The sequence below is a fragment of the Eptatretus burgeri genome, chromosome 10, assembly GCF_056783735.1.
Source record: "Eptatretus burgeri isolate ZD-2024b chromosome 10, Ebu_testis_v1, whole genome shotgun sequence".
Classification (NCBI taxonomy): Eukaryota; Metazoa; Chordata; class Myxini; order Myxiniformes; family Myxinidae; genus Eptatretus; species Eptatretus burgeri.
In genome coordinates, this window is record NC_140970.1 from 91,567,425 (window position 1) to 91,593,991 (window position 26,567).

At 43.7% G+C, this 26,567-nt stretch overlaps 1 protein-coding gene across 6 annotated transcripts in view; it reads right to left on the minus strand.

Moving 5' to 3' along the window:
* Positions 1–3,844: 3,844 nt before the first annotated feature.
* Positions 3,845–26,567, minus strand: part of LOC147019108 (tyrosine-protein phosphatase non-receptor type 11-like) — a 76,405-nt gene continuing 53,682 nt past the window's right edge. For 5 of the 6 annotated variants that reach the window (XM_085899415.1, XM_085899413.1, XM_085899414.1 and 2 more), the window contains 7 exons: positions 26,450–26,529; positions 24,888–25,046; positions 20,888–21,019; positions 11,344–11,498; positions 11,049–11,116; positions 10,649–10,800; positions 3,845–6,868 (listed from right to left, as the gene is read on the minus strand). In XM_085899415.1, coding sequence (XP_085755541.1) covers positions 6,755–6,868; positions 10,649–10,800; positions 11,049–11,116; positions 11,344–11,498; positions 20,888–21,019; positions 24,888–25,046; positions 26,450–26,529 — 860 coding nt within the window. In that variant the 3' untranslated portion in view covers positions 3,845–6,754. The remainder of the gene's footprint in view (positions 6,869–10,648; positions 10,801–11,048; positions 11,117–11,343; positions 11,499–20,887; positions 21,020–24,887; positions 25,047–26,449; positions 26,530–26,567) is intronic. The other variant, XR_015062642.1, reaches the window with a different exon arrangement.

A 26,567-nucleotide genomic window follows, 5' to 3' on the forward strand; every position in this document is an offset into this window, starting at 1 on the left:
AAGGGGGGCGTACAGGTCAGGTATGGTAGCAGCATGTCACCACGTCCACTTTACGCCAGTACTCCAGCGTCCTCCGTCTGACCATCCCCCAGGCAGTTGCCCGGTCCATCCCCATCTCCTTGAGATACCTCGAGAGATGTACAGCTCACACCATAATGTGATTGGGAGGATTTGCATCTTACCAGCGGTATGAGTTCCACCTCGCTTCACAATGCACCATCAGTAAGCACATGTAATGGCCAATATCAATGCAACTGGAGTGTGAACTAGATGGGGTGTACAGTTCACACCCTTTGTTAGATATTCCAGCAATGAATCTTAACAACCAGCCGTCTGGTTTAAATGTCTCCACAGAAGCTATAAACACAACAGTAAAGCAACTAAAATTGCTGGCATTGAATGAGAAAGGGTCAGCACTGTGTGAGTAATGTAAATTACTACACAAAAAAAAAATATATATATATATGCATTTATCAGAAATGGTATTTCTGCAAAATTCACGACATTCACCCCATACATACATACATACATACATACATACATACATACATACATACATATTCTGCATCCTGTTTTTGGCTGTTTATGTTACGTCCTGATCCGTTCAGTGTACCAGCTCTTTTACGAGCCTCTACAAGGTATACGATAAGATAACCAGGTAACCACTGGAAGGCATGCACGACCCACAAAATATACAACGGAAAAGAAAGTAAATACCTGTGGATGAAAAAAAAATCTATTTATTTAGAATGGTGTGAACAAGCTTTGGTACATCACAAGCGATAAAGGTTGTGGTCAAGTTTCATTGAAACTGTGTGTGTGTGTGTGTGTGTGTGTGTGTGTCGTTTCTGAGGGGAAAGCAAATACCTCTTTGGGGGGGGGGGCAACCCCCCTGCAAACCCCATCAGATCTCGATTTTTAAAATGACACAAACAAAGTTTGCAAAGGATACTTTGCACTCGACTTGCATATTCTGGAAACCGATGCCACGAGTGGCCAAGATCAAAACACCAGCAAAAACTGCGGTTAATTTTGCTTTTCATTTTTTGTATGTTTATCACCTAGTTAGCGTGGTGTTGGCTTAACGGTTAAAGTGGCTGGCTTAAGATATTAGGGTCCAGAGTTTGAGCCCCTGTCGTCCATTGAATTTACACCAGGTGGGTTGTATCAACCTGTCATCCTTCTGAGGTCAGCAAAATGAGAACCAGCTCACTGGTAATGGGGGGTGGGGGGGTGGGGGGACTGCATCAGCGGTCCAGCTGCACTCACAGCCATAAAGTAATCACCGAGTTCTGCTATAATCTTACAATGTACTCGAATAATTAAGCAACAACTTTTCAATTGCAAAATAAACTTGGGGTTTCCACGGGACAGAAATTTCTTCGTCGTGTGTATTTAAACTATGGCTATTCAGGAAAAAAAGAAAAAAAACACAACCCAATCTTCTTATTCTTCTTTCAAGTTGCAGTTTGGCTGCAAGGTAGCTATCATTTTGTTGGGGCATGACTCTGCTGCTGATGCAGTGCCCCGACCCCAGTCCACTGGTACTCATTTTGCCGACCTCAGGAGGATGGCAGGCTCAGTCAACCCCACCTAGTGTTAATTCAGAGGAAAACAGGGCTTGAACTCAGGACTCGAATATCCCAAGCCAACACTGACTTTAAAAACATGAAAACAACAAAATAATCAGGAAACAAGACTTGTAAAACATAAAGTGAGATTTATCATCAGCTGAACGATCCTGTAAATTCACAAACAAATCACATCTCCAATGCACACAATCTGCACAACTCATTTCAACACACTGCAAATTGGCCACCCATGTGGCAGCTGAGGAATGGCTTAGCATCTTCTCACACCAAATGGGTTGGCTCACACCATCAGCATGGTTCATTGAGGAATGACTTGTCATAACGGTTCAAGAAGTGGCTTGACATCATCCAGGTCACCCAAGAGTTACAACCCCTCGTTGTCTTGTCACCCTTGTCAGAACTGCGCTGCTTTTAAACAGCACAACCTCCAGAATGACCTGCAAAGAGCACTAAACCAAGTTTTGAAGCACACACTTCAAAGATCAGGCTTTATATGCCAGCAGTTGAGGTCCACATTGCTCTACATCCTGCTTCACACTGCACCGACAGCAGCGCATGTAATCACCACAACTGGAGGGTGAACCCAATGGTTCCATGTCCTGTTCACAGAATCTAGATTTCACATGGTCTTCCAATGATGGATGTGTTGGAATCTGGCAGCGACCATGGAAGCGACTAACAGCTTGATATATTACTTGTGCCACCACTCAGCATTATTGGAAGTTATCTTCCAATAACTTTATTAGAAGACCATGGAAGTTATCTCAAATCACTGCTCAAAAAGCCACAATTGAAATTAATTAGATCTCCCACCTGCAGTGAACAATCATTGGGCCAGCTTCAGGGATGCTCTCCTCTCTTTTCTTCACCTCTTCAAGGAAACCCAACAGGCCTCCTGGCTCTGCAGCCTGCACTGCATTGCCTTCTGGTATGGGCTGGCATTCAAGTCAGCCGAATAACTGATATCATTCAGAGTGGTGCTATAAATGAAATCGGACACAAGGATGAAATCATTGTTCGTGTACTTCCTACAACCCAACCTGTTGTTTTTTTAAATCCATGACAACACCCCATTCACAGCAGACTTTAAAATAGCACTTCAGGCCGACATCATTTGCATGGACTGACCGACAAAATCTCCAGACTTAAATCAGATTGAACATGCTTGACATAAACAAAGCACGCACCTTTGTGGTTGCCAAGTACATCCACACTCTTCATCAGCTTGAAGTGGCCCTGATCGAAGAATGACGCAACTCATAAGACACAGATTTATTTATTTGTATACAGCCCATGGCTGCTTGGCTGCATCATTTTCTGGGGGTACGGCTGTGCCGCTGATGCAATGCCCCCACGACCAGCAAGCTGGTACTCATTTTTCCGACCACAGAAGGATGACAGGCTGTCAACCCCACCTGGTGTTAATGCAACGGTGGGACAGGGGCTTGAACTCAAGACCCCGACGGTCTTAAGCCAAGCACCTTAACCGTTAATCCAACACCAGGCTTAAGAGATGGATTGGGTCTGTGATCAGTAAGTTGTAGACTGGCCATGTTGCCAACTGGCACTCTCATTTCGGACAACCACCTTGTTGTTTTACAACTTTAGCTTCCACCGACGTTTGTTTATGGAATCATGATGCTGGTCCTCTTCAATCAGAATTTGAAGTGACCATAAAATAATGCAAACTTGAAAACTTTTGGTATTTGACCCTTTGAACCCGAGTGGCCGGTTTACCAGCTGCTATTCAAACCTCCATATCCCTGAGCGGCCAGATTTTTCTCCAGGGAGCCCAGAGTGGGGGTGCCAAAAGTCCAAGGAGCTCAGGATTCAAAGGATTAATTGTTTTGTAATGAGTATCGTTGATCTAGTGGAATTATTATATATCGTACGTGATGCCGTTTGGCTTGACAGCAAGAACCAAGTCGAGAGAGTATTCACGTCCGACATGTCTGTCTCAAATTTAATTTGCAACAGAACAACATGCGAATAAACCCAGCATTTTTCACTCGTCAGCATGAAGCCTGTAAGATGTTAAGCTGGTTGTCCCCTCTACTTCCACTCCCTTTTGAATCTCAATGGCATCACCAGGTGTAGGGGACAATGCATGGCGATGCTCTAATCATGTGGAGTCACGTATCCCTTTAGCAGTCACTACATACTAGAAACAGTGTTTAACTCAAAAGCATCTTAAAATGCAAAGCCCGTCCACATCCGCTTTCTACACAAACGAAACTTGACGAAAACAGAAAAAAAATTGTACATTTTATTCCTTTGTGTATTCCATATTCTCATAATAAAGGTTTGTTGAGTTGATGACAAAAACTCAAGGAGTAAAGATGTTATGGCCTGGACACACACACCGATGCTCAATGATAAACACGGAAGCCATCACACAAAAAAAAAAGAGCAATCAGAGATTGCAGATGCTCGCCGGGACTTGTTTTGTGTGGTGTTTGTGTTCTGGTGCGTTACGTAATTAGAGACATTATAACTGCCACTTTGTAACTGCTGGAAGTCATGACCGGGTACAAAGACGTCCCGCTTTGATTGAACACCTGACCCTGACCCATGCCGTTTAAAAAAACAATTAAAAAAATTATTCAATTGAATTTAGAATGGGATTAAAATAAATTCAAATCAAATCAAATGGAAGACCAAATAGGTTCAGCCCTGCATTGGAGTCATCAGAAGGAACCCGAACAAGCAAGGACTAAGTCATCACGAAGAACCTGCGTTGGATTTGCATTTCAGCTACGACTCGTCTACCCTCAAACCCATCCAGGAACAGCCAAGTGAGCCTCATTCAAAAATAAAATAAAATTAAAAAAAAAGCACCCAGATCAAAAAATAATAATAATAATAAAATTCTGGCTGCCAGACCACGCATCTGATCAAGTTGAAAATTAAAAGATGTATTCCCCATCACGACTGGATCATAATTGTGAAGTTCCACGTCGATCGATTAAGCGTTTCCAGAGAAAACATTATTTAATATTTTTCTTCAATTCAATATGGCTGCCAAACCATGTTACCAATCAATTAATTATTCCTTAAACTTGTACACCCATGGGAACATTTGTGAGAAGTTTCCCCTCGATCTGTCCAGCCGTTCTGGAGTCGAAGATTTTTTATAAGTTTGAGGGTCAATCCAACATGGCTGCCAAACCATATGACCTATGACATCATATGTGAACCTTTTGTTCCTCATGGATAGGCGGTCATAAAGAGAAGATTTTGGAAGTAAAAAAAAAACAAAAAAAAAAAAACAATAAGGTTGCCAAATCATGTAACCGATGCAGTCATCAAAATTTTTCATTTGACCCTCAAAGATGACCCTCAAATAATTGAGATGACCCTGAAAGAATTCCATACTGATCAGACGTGGCATTCTACGTCTGATGGCATTCTACACATGCAATTTTGATGTCCGAATGAAGGCACCTATGACGTCTTTAAACAAATCACGCTTATTCCCCATCAAGAGTACTTGCCATGTACCAAGTTTCAATTTTTTCCTTGGTGAAATTTGAGATACCGAAGTCCAAAGTTTTTCCAACATGGTTGCCACACCACGTGACCTACGATGTCATAATTATAAATAAATCATTCTACATCAGTAGTCGCTCCGATGGTGAAAAATTCGTCTCGATCTGACAAGCGGTTGCAGAGAAAAACACAAGTTCTGTGCGGACAAACAGACAGACAAACGGACCCCAATATGCAATACCCTCTCCTTCGGCGAGGGCAAAAATGGGCCGTCTCATGCTTGATGCGCTGTGACAATGTTAATAAGGGCCATTTATCGTTACAATGACTTGGCCATTTTCACATTGAGAGTTTAGACCCAATTTTTAAAATTATTTTCTCCACATTATCATGATAAAGGTTTGTTGAAAATTTGACAAAAGCTCAAATGGTGAAAATTTGACGACCATCAGACACAGAAGCGATTGCAAAAGCCCTCCTCTCGCAGCGAGGAGGGCAGGCTCACAAGACTAATAAGAGCTTGGATTGCTAGACAGTAAAAATGCGGAGGCCTCTGATAATTATGCCTCAGAGAAAGACCATGCACCAATTAAGAATCATGAATATTATTTCTACTGGGAGAGGAGAGATTTATAAAGGTGAGGGAGGGGAGGAGGATGTCCTCCAGTTTGTAATCCCCTTCCACAGCTGTGATGCAATGTCTTGGAGGGCCTTTCTCATCTAATATCCAACTTGCCTCACATTTTTCTTTCTCTTCAGCCTCACACCTCAGGCTAGCTCTTCAGTCTCCTCTCCAAGCCGTGTTTTGGCCCATACTTTTGTTTTAATCTTCCTGACCGTCTGGCTCACGCAGTCCTTGCAGTTAATGCGGATCAGCCCAATGAAAGATCTCTGGTGCTGGGCAACTCAAGCATTTGTCGGGTGTCGGCACAGCCCAAGGACAGTGTTGTCAAAATTGTTGGAAGCATCTCCAAGGTATGTTTTGAAAATCACATTGAAAGTTAAATTACCTACAAAAAAAAGAATAATAATAATAATAATAATAATAATAATAATAATAATAATAATAATCACCCTGCTGGTCATTTTATGAATGAAAATACGTATTTTCAGAGATCAAACTCGAAAGACAAATCTACCCTGAAGTTATCACAGAGCCACATTTGCTTTGGAAGCAATACCTTCATATAGTGAGGTCATGATGAAGTATTTCAGGCAAGGCAATGGAAGGATAATGGCAAAAAAAACAAAACAAAAACAAAGTGGAACCCCAAAATCGCAACTGACACACAACAAATCGATAATTTAAAAAAAATAATACCAAAGACGATGGGGAGAAACCGATCTTGCATATCAGAGCTTACTTTGCCAGCACAATCTTCGTTGCGGTACTGTCTTCACACCAAGAAGAAAGGTGTCAAGCAAAAGTCCAGTTCACCACAATTTATTTCATATGTGCACTATACTATCTTGTACGTTTGCTTTGAAAGCATTAAAAAAAAAAAATTACAAAAATACAATTCGGGTAAAGCACAGCGAGTGATGGCGTGCAGGCCGAGCTTAGAAGCATTTCTCTTGAGGCAAACCCGGTGAAAGCATCGAGCGACTCGAGTTTGCGCATCGGCGTGGCTGGTCAATAAATTATGCTGTACAAGAAAAGGTCATGGCCTGGTTCAGCTTTCGGCACCTTCACAGGGAGCAGGCGTGTTGGGGCAGATGGCCTCGCCTCTCGCCACCTCCACAGAATACTTGATGTTCGTGTACTCTCTTCCCTTCATCTTGCTTTTCTGTGAAAGTTTGAAACAATCGGTTCAGTCCAACATTTCACACAGTTCACGTTTTGTATCCCACTGACAGACCAGATCTGGAACCGGACCTGAACCCAAATTGAATCGGCTCGTTCTTGTCACTTACCCAACTCATCCACCAAGTTTTGTCATAATCCATCCACAACTTTTTTGATATATTGTGCTGTATATAGTTTTTGGCCCTGTCTCTCAATGGTGAAGAATCACTTAAAAAATTGTTTTTTGTTTTTTTTTTAAACAAAAAATAAAAACTTTAACATGCTTGGATCTGGATCTTCACCGAAATCAAATCAATTTGTCTGGGGGTGGGGGGGGGGTCGATTATTTTATCTGCGCAATGTTCTAGATTTCGCAGGGGTTTCAAGGACTTGGACAACTTCTTTTTTCAGGCCTTTCCAGGATATCCTCAAATATCGCGGTTTGTAATACCAAAGGCTCGACAAATCGCAGGCAACCCATTGTGTTCCTATTTAGTTATCGTGGTATTTAATTTTGGCCAATCGCGATTTTTGAGCCAGATGAGTCATTGTTTATGTCCGCATGTACGATTACCTCCCATGTCTTGTTTATCATGCACCATTAATTGGAATAATCAGACCAGCATACGGGAACAAAACTAAATTTCATAATTAATAATTATCATCGAAAAGGAGATGACATACTGTGCAATACTCGATCTACAAGATCGAGTAGACACACAACAGCTAATAATGGTGCCCAAATGGAAAACAAATGACAACATTAGTTGTATCAAAAGGCAGAGAAAGGTTATGACATTGTGCAAAAGAAAAAGAAAAAAAAAAAACTTTTTAGGTAAGTTGGCAAGAAGTCAAAGTGCGGCATCTGTGGGCTGCCATGATGGAATCAATAAATCGACTGTGCGGTAAACGTACGGTAATACGGGAGAAACTATTGCAGAGATAGCCATTTGAGTGGACCGGTAACACGGGAGAAATCATTGCGGCTTTACTAATGTTTCCACAAGGCACCTGGGACCAACGGATCCGGTGCAAATATGGCAGACGCCGAAGAGACGGGATTATTTTGGAAGAGGATGCCATCCGATACCTTCCTTTCCAAGCAGCAAAGATCTGCTCTGGGTCAAGGTTGCTTAGGATCGTTTTACCCTTCTTATATGTGGCAATTCAGCAGGAGACAATCATGCTCCTGATGATCAAAGCCATCGCAAGTTCTACATCCACATCTTTCTCACCAACACCCTCCCCCTGCTCTTACAGCATCATCCCAAGGCAAGTCTTGTGTTTTCTATTTACGGCAGAGGACAGTATGAACGAGTACGTAATATGTTTATCCTCACCCACCTTACAGTTTTATAAGAAATTTAAAAGGCAAAAGTCTTGTGTTTTTTTATTTTCTCCTGTATTTATTTTATTTCCATGTTTATTTAATGTTAACATACATATATATATATATATATATATATATATATATATATATATATATATATATATATATATATATATATATATATCTTATTCTTCTTTCGGCTGCTCCCGTTCGGGGTCGCCACAGCGGATCATCCGTATGATCCACATCGTGATTTGGCACAGGTTTTACGCCGGATGCCCTTCCTGACGCAACCCTGGTCGCCTCTTACGACACAGGGATCTGGTACACCTATTCTAACCGGGGTATACACCGGCCCAGTACATTGGTATACACCCAGTACATTCGCCGACCTTGGAAGGATGACAGGCTGAGTCAACCCCCTGGTGTATTAATTCAGTGGCCCAACGGGGCTTGAACTCAGGACCTCTTGGATCCTAAGCCGCTGCCCTAACCACTGCGCCAACATCAGGCTATATATATATATATATATATATATATATATATATATATATATATATATATATATATATATATATATATATATATATATATATATATATATATATATATATATATATATATATATTTTTTTTTTGTTACAGATTTCAGAATCCAGCCTGATAACTGCATCCACACATCCAGGTCCTTAGACAGTTATTTCCTGAAATGCATGTTCAGATTAGCCCCATCCCCATGTCTAATGGGATCTTAAATGTGATGCGTTGAGAAGGGTAAAGGAACGATCCCCTCTCTTATGGGAAGCTTTTTTCTTTACGACAGACATATTTATGCATAACATTTTTCACGACCGCCGACACCAGCCTTATTTTCCCTCAGCAACGTTTATGCACATATTTATTTTGCGAGCGCTGACGCCGCACGGGTTGGCATGGTAACAGTGCGCAAGTGGGGCGGGGTGAGCTTGAGGGGACTCTGCACCCACCGAGACGGGTCGTGTATATAAAAAGAATTGGAGAGGTCCGTGAAAGCCAAAAAGAAAGCGAGAGTTGAAGCACGTGAGGGAAGAAGCGAGCCAGAGAGGAAGCGCGCAAGCGAGGAAGCGTGCGAGCGTGTGGGTGTCTGACCAACGCCAACAACGAGACAATTCGTCCTTCCCAGTGCTTGAGCAAGCGAGCGTGTAGTGCACGTGTGGGTGTGAGCAGCGCCGACAACGAGTGAGGCACGCGTCGGTCACAACGAGTGAGGGGCGGGTCAGTCACCAACGGACCGTGTGGGTCACTGGACGTCACCAGTTTCGTGAAGTGCGAGGAGCTGCCCGTGTCGCAGCACCAGGACCTAAACCCGCGACAGACAATGTCGGTGCCCCCCAGACCTCGACTGGCGTTCAAGGCTGTTGACGAGTGGGTGCATGGCAAGGCTGGGTGCTGGCGACGGACAAGACACGCACACACACATTTCAGGACGTTTTCACTTCACGGACGACTTCTCTCTGGTGAGCGAGATAACTCCCCCCCCCCCCCTGAATGATCTGCTGGGTACCCTTGTCTGTGTTTAGTTCTAAGTCAGTCAACCCCCGATAAGCATCTGCTCTCTGTCTTTTTCCTGTCATTTTGATTAAGTATTCATTTTGATTGCTATGGAATTTATTCATTTATTTACCAAAGAAAATAAAAAGTTCTTTTTAATCATGTATTTTCTTATTAATAAATTATTTATCGACTTCCAACCTGTTCGCGTTTGTCCTTTCCTTCCATTTGTCTCACATTGTCCGAACATCGATAGACTGGGAGGTAATTACCACAGATTTGACCAAAAATAATCGGCACGCACCACCGGTTAAAATGCTCGGCCGTCCTAATGAAAATCTAATCAAGATAAGATTGGTGCTTTGCCGAGGGCGCGCTCCCCGCTCAGGTAACCACGTGACCTCTAGTCAAACGGCATAATTAGACGGTGGACACTGGAACTCGTGGTTGACTGGGTGGCGTTCGTGGTTCTAAAACAACCCACCGTACCACAACGTTAATTGTGAGCGGTGGCTCCAAGTCCGGCTCTTCCGAGGACAACCGGGGATTCTTCCCCCTGATAGACAAACTGGTGTCTCGGTATCCGTGGCCACAACAATATATAATATTTATAATTACATGTTTATCACATGTTTATTTCAATTGTGATGCATTTATTTTAGCAGTTGCCCACCTTCTTCTATATTTCCTCAAAATCCAGGAACCGAACCCCCCTTTTCCCATTGGCCCTTGGTTTCCACTCTCGCAATTTTAACCACCATGGAATTTTTCAAGGAACCTAATGATATTTGAGGGTTTACTGCACTGGAAAATGCTTTTTATTTTCCCCAGAATTTCAAGGAGTTTCAAAGACTGTGCGAACCCTGCTTAAGCAGGAGACCACAGGACCACAGGCGTGCATAAATAGGATGACAATGCAAACCTGTTCCTCATGCAGCCGCTTCTGCAAAGTTTCCACATAGTGCAGCAAGGCGCGGTACACAAACTTGTATTGTGCCTCGGTCTGCACCATGCCCGAGCGCTGACTCCGCACAAGCTGGATACTTTTGGGGATATCAATTTCACACTCCAGCCCTGCGTGCGCAAACAAAGCGCAAAACTCACAAAGGGAGAGAGCCTAATCGGTGAAGGTCACTGAGAATCAATTTTGCTTTGGATAAAAGACGTTGAATAATGGACCTGTACAAGGTCAAATGGATAGCAAATTCTTGAGCCTGGGTGATCGGTAGGCATGGGAATGGATAGGAAATACTAGATGGAGCACATCAATTCCACATCCTAAAAACGAAACAACCTTTGATGGTGGTGTCTGCATTCATTACCTTTGTGTCGAATAAGCTCCAACAAGATATCAATGATAATGACAGTTCCTGTTCTTCCAATACCTGTGCTGATGAAGGCAAAACAAAAGGAGCATTAACCTCCGATCTTGACAATTTCACTTCCTGTCAAGTTAAAGTTAAACTTGCAATTCTAAGACAGACAGATTCATCTTTATAGTTTCATGTCGTTTTTATATTTTATTAAAGCCAGATCAGATATATTCCTCCTCGTCAAGAATAGTTATCTCAAATCACTGCTCAAAAAGCTACAATTGAAATCAATTAGATCTCCCACCTGCAGTGAACAATCATTGGGCCAGCTTCAGGGATGCTCTCCTCCCTTTTCTTCACCTCTTCAAGGAAACCCAACAGGCCTCCCGGCTCCGCGGGCACTCCATGATCCGGCCATGCTTGGTATTGGTACTGCCACACCTTGGCTTCAGATCCAGGCTGGGAAACACAAATTGACTCAAGGTCAATATCTCCTTGAAGCATTTGTTTGATGGAGTGTAACGAGCATGGTACAGGGCTTGCAGGATAGCCTTGGCATGCACATTCATTTCTGAACTGTTTAGTCTGGGTTTGAATCTCAGCCCAACTATAAACTGTCATCTTGGTGTTTCACAGGCAGGATGACATCAATGTATGTACCGTCCCTCGGATGGACGTTAAACCGAGAATCCCATCTGTCAGCATTAGTTGGTGGACATGAAAGATTCCACGTTGTCCTTCGCGAAGAGGAGACGAGCTATCGGCAACACAATCAAAAAATGAAAAAAAATTCTTGCTCGATCCTACAGAGGGCACAGCATCAGCAACACAGTTGCACTTCCAGCAAATTATATGACCAACAGCTATATGCTGCACAAGAAAGAGGAAATAGAAGTGGTGTACAGTTTGAATCCCTGATTAAGGTGGTGAGCAGAGATTCAACCACAGCAATGTGAACCACAAACTGTAAAGCCACCAACTGTAGTTTTCTCAAACTTCAAGATTACATGAAATTTCCCCGTCATTTTTTTTAGCCGCGTCACGTTGCGAACGCTGGCTCGAAGAGAGCTCTGCGTTGTTCTTCTTGTTCTTCTTGTGGTGAAGACAAAACCTTTATGACGCGGCTCTTGTTTTTTTCTTTTAGGGTCTAGGCCGAGGGCTCATGGAGGAGGACCTGTTGTACAAATGACACATGCAAAGTAGGCAACACCAGACAAATAGCTGGTGACCTTGGAGGAAGCGACAACTTCACGGGGCACTCTCGGCGTCAGCGAGACCATGTTGTGATGCCTCTTTTCTCTTGGCAGTCAGAGGAATTAAAGAACATCCTCCCTCCGCACACAAACACACACGCAGTTCATTTGTGCTCTATTCTCTAAATGCTGAGCGACAAACGAGGAAGCAACATGTGCCATTTTTAAAGATTTTTTTTGTTTCATTCAGCCAGGTCAGAACGGAACCACTGATCTCCAGGACTCGGAGCGAACGCTCTAAACCCAATGCCACTGCAGTGTTGGGATGTTTATTTGTTTTCTAAAGTGTGTCAATACAACTCGTTTTTTTTCTCCAGGACCACAGAGGTGGCTATCGAGTGCAGCCTGTGGCTGCTGGTTGCATCATTGTTTGGGACGCGGATTTTTGCCGCTGATGCAGTGTCCCCTTACCAGTACACTGGTGCTCATTTTGCCGACCTCGGAAGGATGGCAGGCTGAGTCAACCCCCTGGTGTATTAATTCAGCGGCCCAACGGGGCTTGAACTCAGAATCCTAGGATCCCAAGCTGCCGCCCTTGCCACAAAGCCAACACCAGGCTTACCACAGAGGTATATCTTTATTATCCAGTGATCTTTACTTTCGGCTCTGTTTTGCATAATTACACCTTTTGATTTGATCTTGAAAATAACATCAGGGTCTGTATTAAAAGACCAAACTATGACAGGAAAATAGGAATAAAACCTTGGCAGATTTGCTGGTTTCCCTACTGCGCTAATTGCAGAGGATTGCATCACCATCATAACCCAAACAATATGAACAAAGCCAATCTTTGTTAAATACTGTGACACAGGTCATTAAATTGGCTGGCCAGTCTCAGAGTTCGATCCATCTTAAGGCCCGGTCACACCTTGACGTTTTAGCCAGCGATGGCAACGTATTAAAATGTATGTAAAACACTGGCTTACGTTGAACTTTTGATGTTTTTTTTTAAAGATTCGGACGTATTCATAGCAACTTGGTCTTATGTATAACGCATTAGTAATGGACACAGAACGTTTCGTTGTGTTATAGATAACTTATACCAACGAATGCTGAACCTGTTGTCGGCCGACACAACCGATGCCCACCGATAGTCTAACTTAGGCATAGCGCGTTGCACGCATCGCCGACGATGTATTGACGTAGCCTATTAAAAGGCTGACATACAACGATTCGAATCATAACTGCCGTAGAAATGGAAGTGTCAACATCGCGGTCACACCTTGGCGATCTTGCCAGCGTATGCCGACCAAAGAAAAATGTGTCTAAAACGTTGGGGCACGTCAAATACGGTATGAGTTTGGTATACGTGAGTACAACGCTAAAGTACGCTATCATACGTCGTAGTAAGTAGAGTACGTCAAGAAATTTTAAACATGTTCAAAATTTTACGACGTACTTGGCGTATGACACACGTTCCGCATGCGATGGGGATAAGTTTTACACACGATATGCGGACGCTTACACACGTCCACAAAGGCTACTTATAAGCTACTCATAAGTCGAAACACGTCGCGGTAATGTCTTTTTACGCGAAACTTATTTCTAACTTATGTTTGACGTGCTTTGAACCAATTCTTTACGTAGTCCCAACACACATCGACGTATGTAGACGTATTCCAATGACGTCTTCCGGTCGACAAAAAAAAATAAATGAACGTGTTTCTAACTTACAACTGCCATATAAAGACGTGTTCCCAGCGGTTTTGGGAATTGGTATATAAAAATGGTGTTAATAAAAGGGGAACCCAACAGTGTTTTTGAGTTGATGTCCATGTCAGCAGTAACAGTATCAGTAACAGTATCAGTATCAGTATTAGTATTAGTATTAGTAGTAGTTTGTTCATGTTGGCAGTCGTAGGTGAGTGTGAGGGGGAGGGTGTGGGTTATGATGGATCGTCCTTGCGTCCGCGTGTCCACGGGTAGGAGACATCTTTTCACCATTGTTCAAAGTTCTTCGCGGCTAATTTTTTATGGGGCTTTTTCAACAATGAGCTATGGCTTGTTTTTACGATTTAGGTCTATTCATAACGGGTTGGACAAATGCACAATGAACTAATAATGTGCATAGAGCGCTTCGATAACTTATAGCTACGGTATACCAACGAATAATTATCATGTAGCCGGCGTTCACAAACTATGCCCAACGATAGCCTAACTTATCCATATCGTGCGGCAGTTTATCTTTGCCGGTGACGTGGGGTTTGCTATTCATAGGCTGCCACTCAACGATTTAAATGGCTGCATCTCCACTATTGAAAGTAGATGCTTGCGCTCAACAATTGGAATTTTTTTGACACTCAACAACTTTTAAACGGTACCACTCAGCTATTTTCATTGTTTACAATGAACGATTTAAATTGCTGTCACTCGCCTTTGTTTTTTGACGCTGGCGCTCGGAATTTTTAATCGTTTCTATTGAACGTGCTAAATCGCTCAAACCCCACTATTGAAAGTAGACGCTTGGGCTCAACAATTGGATTTTTTTTACACTCAACGACTTTTAAACAGCACCACTCAGCTATTTTCATTGTTTACAATGAACGATTTAAATCGCTGTCACTCGCCTTTGTTTTTTGACGCTGAGGTTTGGAAATTTGAAGCGTTTCTTCTGAACGTGTTAAAACGCTCAAACTCGACTATTTTAAATAGACGCTGCCGATGGACAATTGGAATCATAGCCAAGCTAGACATCGAAGTGTGAACATCCTCGTCATGCCGAAGAAAAGTTTGAAGAATGCTGAAAATAAGTGGCCTGGCCATGGCCGTGGACGCTGACGGAAGGACGATCCATTATACTGACGTCTTTCAGCCTATGAGTAACTTAAAAGTAACGTCTGTCGACGTGTGGCAACGATCGCGTAACGTGCCAACAACACGTTAATCATCGGTTAGAAATAAGTTTCGGGTACGCTAAACATTACCTCGGCGTGTCTCAACTTATGATTAACTTACAAGTAGCATGTGCTGACGTCTGTCAATGATCGCAGACCGTGCACACAACTTGTGGCCAGCGGAACGTGTGAGTCATACGCCGGCATACGTCGTGAAATTTCAAACATGCAAAAATTTGAGGACAACCGAAAAGTACAACGTTTAAAGCCAGCGTACAACGACGTATGGCAGTGTTTTTCAGCGTGCTCTCAATGTTATCAAAACTTACCCATAACGTATTCAACGTGTGCCAGCGTTTTAGAAAAAAAATTCAAAAATCGGCATACATTGGCTAAAACGTCAAGGTGTGACTGGGCCTTTAGCAAGTGATTTGTCAACCTCACCACAGAATACTTAACTCTGGTTTGACACTCCTGAACTTTATCCTACAGCCATCCTCGGATAGATCATACCACTTCATAAAGCGCTTCCTTCAACAGGTCATAATCAACAGCTGCCACATCTGACAGCCTGGAATACCCATCGAGCGTTTTGACAGTGAACAAAGCGCTGAATGAGGTGGCTCATTGTACTCTGTCCCACCCACTGTTACTAGCAAAACGCTCAAACCTCAGAAGGTAGTAGCTGTCTTGGTCATCGTTAATCTTGACAAAGACCACAAGATTTTGAGCTCCAGCCTATCCAACGGTATGCACATTCTTTGGCTCGACCTACCACAGCACTTCCTAATTTGAGACATTTCAATTCAATTTCAGTCTCGAGCCTTTTCACATCCATCTCTCTTTCAGTCTCCAGCCTCTTTGCTTTCATCTCCCATTCAGCCTCGAGCCTTTCATCTTCCCTTTTGGGCTGGGTTTTTGTTTTCCTCCCTCTCGATCCCCCTTCCGAAGAGCTTTTTCCCCCTCTCCAAAGCATATGGTGCAGCCACAAACTGCTGCAGATCCTTCCCATTCAGGCCTATATTGCTTCCAATTTCAGAAAACCCCAAAATTTCATATCCTCCAATTGGATGACAATCAATCCTTCATGTCAAAACACTCGTTACCTTTGGTGGCTTCCCCCACTCTCACTACAGCACAGTCACTAGACGCCAGAACGACTCCACTCCACTCCACTCACCGCGAGGCCAAACCACAGTCCTGATCGAGATTCTGTCCTACCACCACCCACCCCCCCCTCCAGACTCATTCGCAACGCTGTCAAAATTGCTGTTGCTTTCTTTAGTTTGTCTCCCAAGAAACCATGTCCAACTGAGGAACCTCCCCCCCCCCAAAAAAAAAAAAAATAAATAAAGAAATACATCTGCTGTCCATCAATTTCAACCCTGCTCTGCCTTGTGTCCCCTTTTAAAAGTACACATCTCTTTCTCCCAAAGGCATGGTGTTAAATGCTCGCAGCACTGCCTTTCGGACGATTTGCAGTCGATGTTGTTGATGATTTACCAAAACTTGCTAACTTGAGAGCAAAATAATGTTTTCATCAAAGAACACGGTAAACTATTTCACATCAATGACTCGGTTGGAGATGACAACCTTCATGTGGCCGATCTACTTTTGACCGCTCCAATAAAATAAGTGGAATATGGACGATACACCTGGATCCTATCCTAAATCCTGCAATGTGAACAATCACCAACATTAAAACAACACCCCAACCTTGACCGCCTGGTTCTCAAATACTCCTTCACCTGATGTCCATACACAATACAGAATACCCCACGAATATCACAGTATCCAGACCAATCCACATCTCCCGCTAAATGATGACCTGCAAAATGTACGTACCTTTAGTCTTAAATCACGCAAGCCAATCTGGAGCACAACCAGGAGCCTCAGTGACTTAGGTATTTCTTCAGGATGTTGGCATTTTCTCAGTCCCACTAACACTGATCTTGCACGTCAAATCCCGATTCCTCACCCATCAGAAGAGCCTCCTGAATTTGATCTACCCTGGAAACAATGGTCTCCATTAAACCGGGTTTGCACATCCCATGTTCAGGTGGCTCACCACCTGCATAAATGGAAAAAAAATTAAAATATAAAAATATCAAGGCAAGCCCAGCATGCCACTACAGGAACCCTGACCAAATTGTGGACAATATAGTTAACCCAATGCGAATATCCAAATTCCAGTGGGGGTATCGGAGCAATCAACGCAGCGGCAACCGATGCCATAATTTGGCTGTTTTTACCTGGACTTGGATTTACGAGTTGCAATTCGTAAAGCCTGATGCAAGAAGATTTAAATTACTATAAATTTGCATGACATCATATAATTAATGTTGTATCGTAGCGTATTTCAGTGCAAGATTTAGGGAACTGGTGTATCATCAATATTTACGTGTGTGGTATGTGACCATCCAATGCGAGTCAAATCGATGCCAACCCGATTGTTCTGTTGTTTCTGATATACTGCTTCATAAACCGTTAAAAAAGATCTGGATTACCATTGTGCAATTCAGCTACAACCTATTATTTCCATAAGCTGCAGTAAATCATTAGTGTTACAAAATGAAGGACCCAGAACAGGAAGTCCTTTAAAATAGTCCCACGGTTGGCCACATGAAGCAATTTTTTTTCCCATGCTGCTGTTTTCAATGGGAGATGAAGTGAACAACACGACTAAAATCACATGATTGGTTGACTCTTAAGGCCAAGGACAAAGCTCATCAAGGAACTAGTGTTATATTTTTTAAAAATCAAAAATTTGAACAACATTGAGCATCATGCCCATAAATGAGGAAATCGCCCTTGGTGTTTCGAGAGTCCATTTAACAGGTAGTCAGATGTAATCATTCTCATGGAGTTAAATAGATTGGGGGTTTGGGGGGGGGGGGTTAGAACACAGAATGGATCAGGACACAACATAACAAAAGGAACAGCAGAACAAGAATGGGGAAATGTCAACAGTAGAGCCAAAGGACAAAATAAACAGAGACAGACAAACAAGGAATGCAGGTAACGATAAGGGGTAAGGGACAACACAAGGGGTGGTGGATACAGAAGCAAATTTTTTTGGGGGGAAGGTGGGTTCAACAGGTGTAGGATGGGAGAGCATTTGAGATGGTGGTGAACAGCAGTCTTGAACACCTGGAGGGAAGAATGAGATTGAAGAAAATGTGGAAGTTTTTTTTTTCTTCTCAAAAATCCTCTGGAAGAAGTCCTTTCACTATCTGCCATGATGTTTCCTGGGAAAGCCACATCTCCAACCTGGACTCCAAAGCCAGTCGCCGACTGGGAATCCTCCGTCGTGCAAAGTCCTTCCTCGGCCCACCTGAGCTCCTGACCACACAGAAAGCTTTCGTCCGCAGCCTGATGGAGTACTGCTCTCCCCTCTGGGCTGGTGCTCCTGCCTCCCAGCTTTCTCTGCTTCACGTTGTGGAAATCGAGGCATTTAGGATCATTGGTATACCACGTGATGAGGCTGACTCGTTGGGTCTCTCACTTTCTCACCGCAGGCAGGTCAGTGGACTCTCTGTCTTCTACAGTCTCCTCTCTGGTCTCACCCCCCTGCTCTGTCTGCGATATGTCACACCCCCCCCCCCCCCATTTTCGACATGGCACTCAAGGTCCGCCAGCAACTCCCTTCTGGTAAAACTACCAAAATCACGAATCACTGCTCACCTTCATGCTTTCATTCCTCTTTTTTCCTGCCTTTGGAATAAACTCCCACACTCTCTTAAATCCCATTCTTCCCTCCAGGCCTTCAAAACAGCTGTTCACCACCACTACCACCCCCATCCAAATCCTCGATCTTTTCTACCCCCGTTAATCCACCCCAAACCCACCTCCTTCAAATTCCCTGCTTTCCTTCCTGAAAGTTCCTGTAATGCAAGGTCCTGAAAGTCCCTGTGGAGTCCATCCTGTGTGCACAGTGTTCCCCACCCCATCCCTCTCTCTTCCACAGATCTCCTAATGTCTCCGTTCCCCACTGTTTTGTCCTTCCCTCTCCCACCCCTCGTGTCTCCTGCCCCCCCCCTTGTTGTGCATTGTGTTAGCTCTCATACGAGCCTCAACAATGTATACAAAAAAAAGTTGGTTCTGCAGGTGGTGAAAACAGATGATCAACGAGTAGAAGTGAGCGATGGTTCTGGATTTTGGCAGTTTCACGAGAAGCGTGATGGTAGTGGACTGCGTGTGCGCTGCAGATACCTAGAGGTGGTGGGGGGGGGGAAAGCACAGGGAGGGCAAAGGGCGCAAGGCCAGAAAGAAGATGGTAGAAGACAGAGACCACCAACCTGTCTGCAATGGCACAGTGATAAGCCCATAGACTCAGCTCCATCATGAGAGATGCCAATGATCTTGAAGGCATTGGTTTCCACAGCATCAAGCTGAGTCGGATGAGAGGCAGAGTTGCCAGCCCAGAAGGGACAGCAGTACTCCATCAAGCTGCTGATGAAGGCATTATAGGTGGATAGGAGTTCAGGTTTGTCAAGAAAGGACTTTGCATGACAGAGGATGCCAAGTCCACAGCTGGCTTTGGAGACAAACTCTGAATTGTGGTTTGCCCAAGAAATATCTTGGCTGATCGTGAGACCCAGAAGTTTTAGGGATTGAGCTTCAAGAGGATTGTTGAGACAGTAGATGGGAGGGTTTGCGGTACGATCCTTTTGGAGTGCGATAGTGCGAGTGTGGGATTTCTCAGGATTAAAAGGCATATTCCAAGTGCTTCACCAGTTTGTGATTTTGTCAAAGTCTTAAGAGGGCGAAGAGAGCCTGCTTATCTGAAGGATGTGGACCATCATGCGTGTCGTCACGGTTTTGCGTACCCCGTTACTTCGCAGTCTATTTGATTCCTGATCAAGCCGTCTCAAAGATGACAAGACGTTTCACGAGCCAAAGGCCTTCCACAATTTATGATGCGTAGTTTTCCCCATCTGGAGTGATGCCTCCTCGTCACGAGCTTTCTTCCATGACTATCCACATTTCCTATCAGCTTGAACATTTTTCACATCAATTTGAGCTCGTATCTGTAGCCAATCACCGTCTTCGTCTGTTGCTCGATTCCCCATTTCTCAATTAAACCTGCCGTGCGTTATTTTCAAGTGTGGCAAGTTCGACTGAGAAATTCCTCGTTTCTTTGCTGAAATTCCACTCAAATTCTAATTACTTGTTCAAAAGAAAGCTCCTTACCTCCCGCTTCCTCGACAATTTCTGGTTTAACACAGCACCAACACATTAATCATTGACTGATATCTTTTCAATTTTTTTTTTTAATTATTTTAAACCCTGAAGAGATTCCACAATTCGAGTAAGAGGGGGAAAATGAGTGGAGGTGAGACATTTAGACTGGTGGAATGGCTATTTCTCTTGGAACGGACATCGTGGTGGAGTTTCGAAAATAAGGACAATAATTAACTTGTGCCCACCTGCAAAAATTTTTTTTATACTTTAAACCAATTTGTATGAAAACACCCTGAAACAAACAGTCCAAGTTGCACTTGTCCATGCCAAGGGGTCTATAAGGGAGGGGGGAGGGTGATAAGGTAAGTCCAGTGCGTCGCTTGGACATGGAACATCTCTTGTCCCATATATTTAATGCAGCATGAGAATTCAGATATTATCAATGTTTAAAACAAATTCAAACACACACAACAGCAGACGATTCAGGAAAATAATTGGGTTGCCAATGGGCCCTCATTGGTATTTATGATTGACAACAGTGGTTTTAAAAGTATCAGCTGACAAGGAAGAACTGTACCTCATCGTCGTGACGGAGTTCCAACTCTCTCACAACGTAATCGAAGGCTTGGGACTCCTCAAGGTTCGTGACCGACAGGCGCCCGTGGGTTTGCGTTATCCCCACGTTCGGCCAGTAATGTGCACATTTGTTCTGTGGGTCAGAAGAAACGTACGCGTGTGTAAAAGGCTTCATAATATGCACAAAATAAACTCGTCTCGTCCAGTTGGTCGTTAATGGTGACTGCAATCTGAGCTGCGAGAGATGACGGTCGTCCTGGAGAAGCAGCACTCTGGCTCAATGGTCGACAAAAGTACGCGATGGATTCTCTCAACCGGCACAGTTCATGACCGAAGTAATCCCCATCAATGTTCTTACCTCTTGCGAGGTTGGAAATGTCATGACCTCCCACACCCCCAATCAAAAACAGTAGCCATGATATTTCCACCTGATGCTATCTCGTAACGCCCAGGGATGCAGAAACGGGTGGGCTTTCCATTGCACGCACTGCTGTTTTGTCTCAGGATGAAAGTCGTGAAACCCTGACACTCACCCCGAGTCACAATCCTGCTCATGAAATTGTCTGGCTTGCTTGAAACCACTCAAAGAGGTTCCCTGGAAATATAACAATCAGCATTCCAGTCAACCATCTCGCTGAAACCTTGTTCACGCCAAATGTTACAGTGAGGATGGAGTACACCGATGCTCCATGTCATAGCTGCATGTCTGACTGTTGACATTTTGTAATTCATCAAAATCATTTGGACTGGATCAACTTTTTTTGCAAGTACAGTTGTCTCCTTGGCTCATCATCAGTGCTGGTTCCACCTCGTTTTTATTTTTAGAAGCATATGAAGGGGCATCATCCCCAAGCGTTGCTATCGTGTCATCATAGATTTTCTTTGGGGTCAAAACCTACAATCAAGGAAGTACTTGATCACTGCTCTTATTTCAGTCTTTCCATTTTCAAAACAATGTTGATATGACTCACATTGACGCTTTTCGATTCAAGTCCTGCAAACAAACAAAAAGCTGTTGACAAATAAGCACATCAAATCAAAAGTAATCCAATCCGAAAACAGTTGGGTCCCATTGGATCATTGAATTAGACCAGGGTAGAAGCATTCTGAATGGCCCTCAAATTGGAGCAGGCCATTTGGTCAGGAGACCAAGCTGCCGCCAGGTGCACGATTAGTATTGTCGCGTCAGACATCCTCCGTTAACATGGGACGTCTGAGCCGGAATCTTTCATCCCGTGAACGGCCAAAAGGTTTCTGACCAACTGCGTTCAATCGCTTCAACTTTTCCGTTCCTCGAGGTCAGCCAAATGAAAGTCGAATTTTGCGGCGGCACATGCACGAGGGAGAAGGTTGAGAAATGTGTATCATTATAAGGGCTTCTTTACAAGCAGTACAGGGAGAAACGTGGACGGTATGTGGAAATGACAAACCAAGGGAGTAAACAGACACGAGCAGGAAGAAGAGAACACAGAGCTTAGTTATGTACAATGAAATGAAATTAATTATCCTAAACCCTCGAGGCACCACAGAATCCAGACTCTCATGAGGTACAGAGGGGCAAGCAAGGGGTTGTATGAGCATTGACTGGGTGAGGTCCCACAACAACAAAGAGTCTGCAGCAACAAATGAGGGTCACAAAGCAAGGCTTCCACACATGTGTGGTCCATGTGTCAGTTAAGGAAATAACATCCCAGTATGCTTCGGGTCATGGATGAAAAATGCTGCACAGGCCTGGTTGCCGATAATTATGGTTAGCACGGCTGCAGGAGATCCCCCCCTCCCCCAATGCCCCCATACACAGACCCCCATCCAAATGGTTTGATGAGCATGACACTGATGTTATCCATACGTTGTGGCCTTCTCGGTCACCAGATGTAAACCCAATCGAGCCTTTATGTGATATTGTTCAACGACGTCCGAGACAGCATTTTTCACCTCCATCAAACAGGTGAGAGTTGATCGACTTTCTCGTGGAAGAATAGCACCTCATCCCTCCTGCAGAATTCCAGAAACAGGTGGACTCTATGCGACGGCGCGTACAGGCTGTATTGGCCACACATGGCGGCCCAACACCGTCTTCAGCGATTTAATTTTTTTTGTCCACTTCCTGCACATGCACAGTCATCCTTTCCAATGCTCGCAAATATAGATACTCCGTACAAGATCATCGGTCCACCCGCTTCAAATGATAGTATCATGACCTTTCTGCATCGATTTGTTTTACACAGAATCGGTATTTTCATCAAAAGTTAGCTCGTTATCAATAATAATGCCCAGGCATTTGAATGTTAACAATTTCCACCGTTTCACCATTTATGGTTGCAGGCTCCGTTCCTCAAGGTCAAACGAAGCAACGCATCTTCGACACTGCATCTTGCTTCATATGAAAATTGTAAAGGATCCAATTTGGGAGCTACTGTACATCTGATGTTAGAAAACTTCATCAATTTTTCCATACATTGACACAGGATGAGGTAAGGGCAACAGGTCTTCAATCATTGAGCTGCCTTGGGTGAACTTTTTTGGCACGGGAATAGTACAAGTAGAAGAGTCCAATTCCACCTCCCTGCCCGCCCTCCCCATCAACTTCATCCAAAATAAGACAACCCATTAACCAGATTAAAAAAAAAAAAAATTATCTCCATAAGGAATTTAGTCAGAGTAGCAAAACACAATGGCCTACTCATTTCAAGAGAGCTGAAAATAGACAATATCCACATCCTGAATGCAAACAGAATAGCTGGCTTTTCATGCCTATTTTAACCATGTCATGTCCCACCTTGCCTCTTGAGCTATGCTGCCATATTTGAGCAAACACCAGGCATATCATAGAGGTCTCCCATCCAAGCGCCAGGTTCAACTCTGTTCGACTTCAGAGAATAGATGCATAAAAGTTGACAAGTTGTAGGACATTGAGACTTAGTTCCTCCTGTCCCGAATAGGGCATTGGGCAGCAGTGTCGCCATCTTATCCGGTCATCCGTGGCGCTTCTTGTTTTCAGGTCTTTTTTATTAAAGTTTTGCCAGTCTTTTTTGGGTGACCTTGTTCCCTTTTACCTTTACCACATAGTGGTGTCCATTTGAGGGCTACTCTGGCATGGCAGGTATCAGGGAGACAAAAGATACGTTTGGGTAACCTCAACCTTCTTCCTGTTACGATGTCCGAGAGGCACCTTAACTCCATTCTCTTTAACACTTCCTCGTTTGCGACATCTCTCCATGTGATTCCAAGAATCTTGCAGAGGCAACGTTGGTGGAATACCGTCCAGTTTATGTGACACCTTCACTGTCCTCTTGCACATCTCACTGGCATAAATTGCAGTGGGCACAATGGACATGTGGAGTTTTAGTGTGGTGACAATATTAATAGTGGTTAATATCCATACATTGCAGAGGCGCTGAAAAACTGTGGCTGCCTTGCCAATTCATGTGTGGACGTCAAACTCCGCATCACCTTCCGTGGAGAGTGTGCTCCCGAAATACAGGAAATGGTTGGCTTCCTCAATGTTTTCTTGACTAACTGTAATAGGGTGACTTCTTTGTTGTTGCTTTGCGATCACAGTCTTGGTCTTTGCACAGACGATACGCAGGCCTACTTTGGCACCACATTTCTCCAAGCTAGAGGTCATATCTTGCAACCCAGTATAATATTCAGCCAACAGTGCAATATCATCTAAAGAAAAATAAAAAAAACTCAAGGTCTGTCAAGCGATGTTGCTGCTGTGAGATGTCAAAGTTGGCACCTGTCATGGCTTTCCTCATTACAAAGTCAATGACCAAAAGGAATACGAAAGGAGAGAGAATGCACCCTTGGTGTACTCCTGTAACAATATCAAAGGAGTCTGTAATCCCAGAGCTGGTCTTGATGCAGCAACAGGAGTTTTGGTGCAATTTCTTGGACAAGTGTTATAAAAAGTTTTCAACACACATCTCATGTCCTGACATTGTATAAAATAGCTGCTGCAAAGGTGAGGGGTCAAAAATCGGGCAAGCTTGTCCCACCTTGCCCCTTTCCAGCTCCTTGGTGGCCATGACAATGACGCGAGAATTCTCCTGATGCACCATTCGCCAAAAATCGGATACCGTGGTGGGCAGGCAACCCTGGGTTGCTATGTAGTGCTTTGGCGGGACACCCGGTGCCCAGCCATCTAGTTTCTCCACCTGCCAGTCCACACATTCACACACAAGTGAATGCCATGTCAAAGAAGCAAAGTTTGTATTTTCATGAAAAACTTAACTACATGTTTGTGAAAAGTACAACAATCTGGAACATTATATAAATGGAATAAATTTTGAGTAAAGAGGGAGGGGGGGGGGGTTGAGGCAAGGGGAGACAGAAATAGAGGGAGTAGCAGATTGCTCTTAAAAACTAAAAGGAGAAATGTCTCAAAACTAACCACACACTGGTATCACTGCAATGGACCTTCATCATGAAGCAAGGCGAGAAATCTCCCGAGATGTTTTTTTCTCATGGAAATAAAAAACAGTCAAGGCTCATGGAAGAGCTAGAACACAGAATGGATCAGGACACAACATAACAAAAGGAACAGCAGGAGGAGAAGGGGGAAACACCAACAGCAGGGCGAAGGGTGAAAATGGACGAAAACGGACAAATAAGGGATGCGGGTAAGGATGAAGGGTAGGGGAGAATACAAGGAGTGGACAAGGTGGATATAGAAGCAAAATTTTGGGATGGGTGGGGGGGGTGGTTTAACGGGTGTAGAAAGGATCATGGTTTGGATGGGGGGATGACTTGAGATGGCGGTAAACAGCCATCTCGAAGACCTGGAGGGAAGAACGAGACTGAAGAGTGTGTGGAAGCTGGTTCCATAGGTGGGGGGGGGGGGGAACAAGGAACAAATGAGTGGAGGTGAGCAGTGGATCTGGATCTTGGCAGTTTCACGAGAAGGGGGTCATCAGCAAGACTAGAAAGGAGGCTGAAGAAGATAGACCGTCGACCCGTCGGCGATGGCGAAGTGATAGGCCAAAATACTCAGCTGCATTGCGAGAGATCCCGACGATCTCGTCAGCACCAGACTCCACTTAATGGTTGCCTTGCGTTTTGATATTCCGTCGCTTGGATTTGCTTGGCAAAAACTACTTCACCCATGAAACGTATAATTTTAATGGAAAGCATGCTCAACTACAATGTGGATTTCCAAATGAAAACAGTGATGGCTATGTTACTTGGAAGAACTGTTGAAACACGAGTACCAAATACCTTCCAGAATGCACCGCCTCCAAATTTGAGGAAATCCATTCAACTATGACAGATTCAAGCCAATATATGGGCATGCCGTGGCAATCAAAAATAAAATCATACTACTTTGTGAACCCAAAACAATCGTAAGTTATTTGCACACCCAAATGGTGGTAACGCGCCGCTAGTTTCACGACTGAGAATCCTTCAGAGACCAATCTATGATTGGTTAACTTACACCAACAGCATATTAGAGTTAATTTTTGAAATTAAAAAAAGAATTTTTTTTCATTTTGAGGGATTGAATAACCTTTGCCCCCCACCTCCTCAGCAAGCCAAGACACTCAAAAAGTATTTCACTGACCGTAACAATGTTTGCATTGATGTAATCACTCCCAGGTTCAGTCGCATCCACATCCTTCAAAACAACACGCGAGTGATCAACTGCAAAGCAAAACAAAAAAAAGAGCAATCAGAGATTG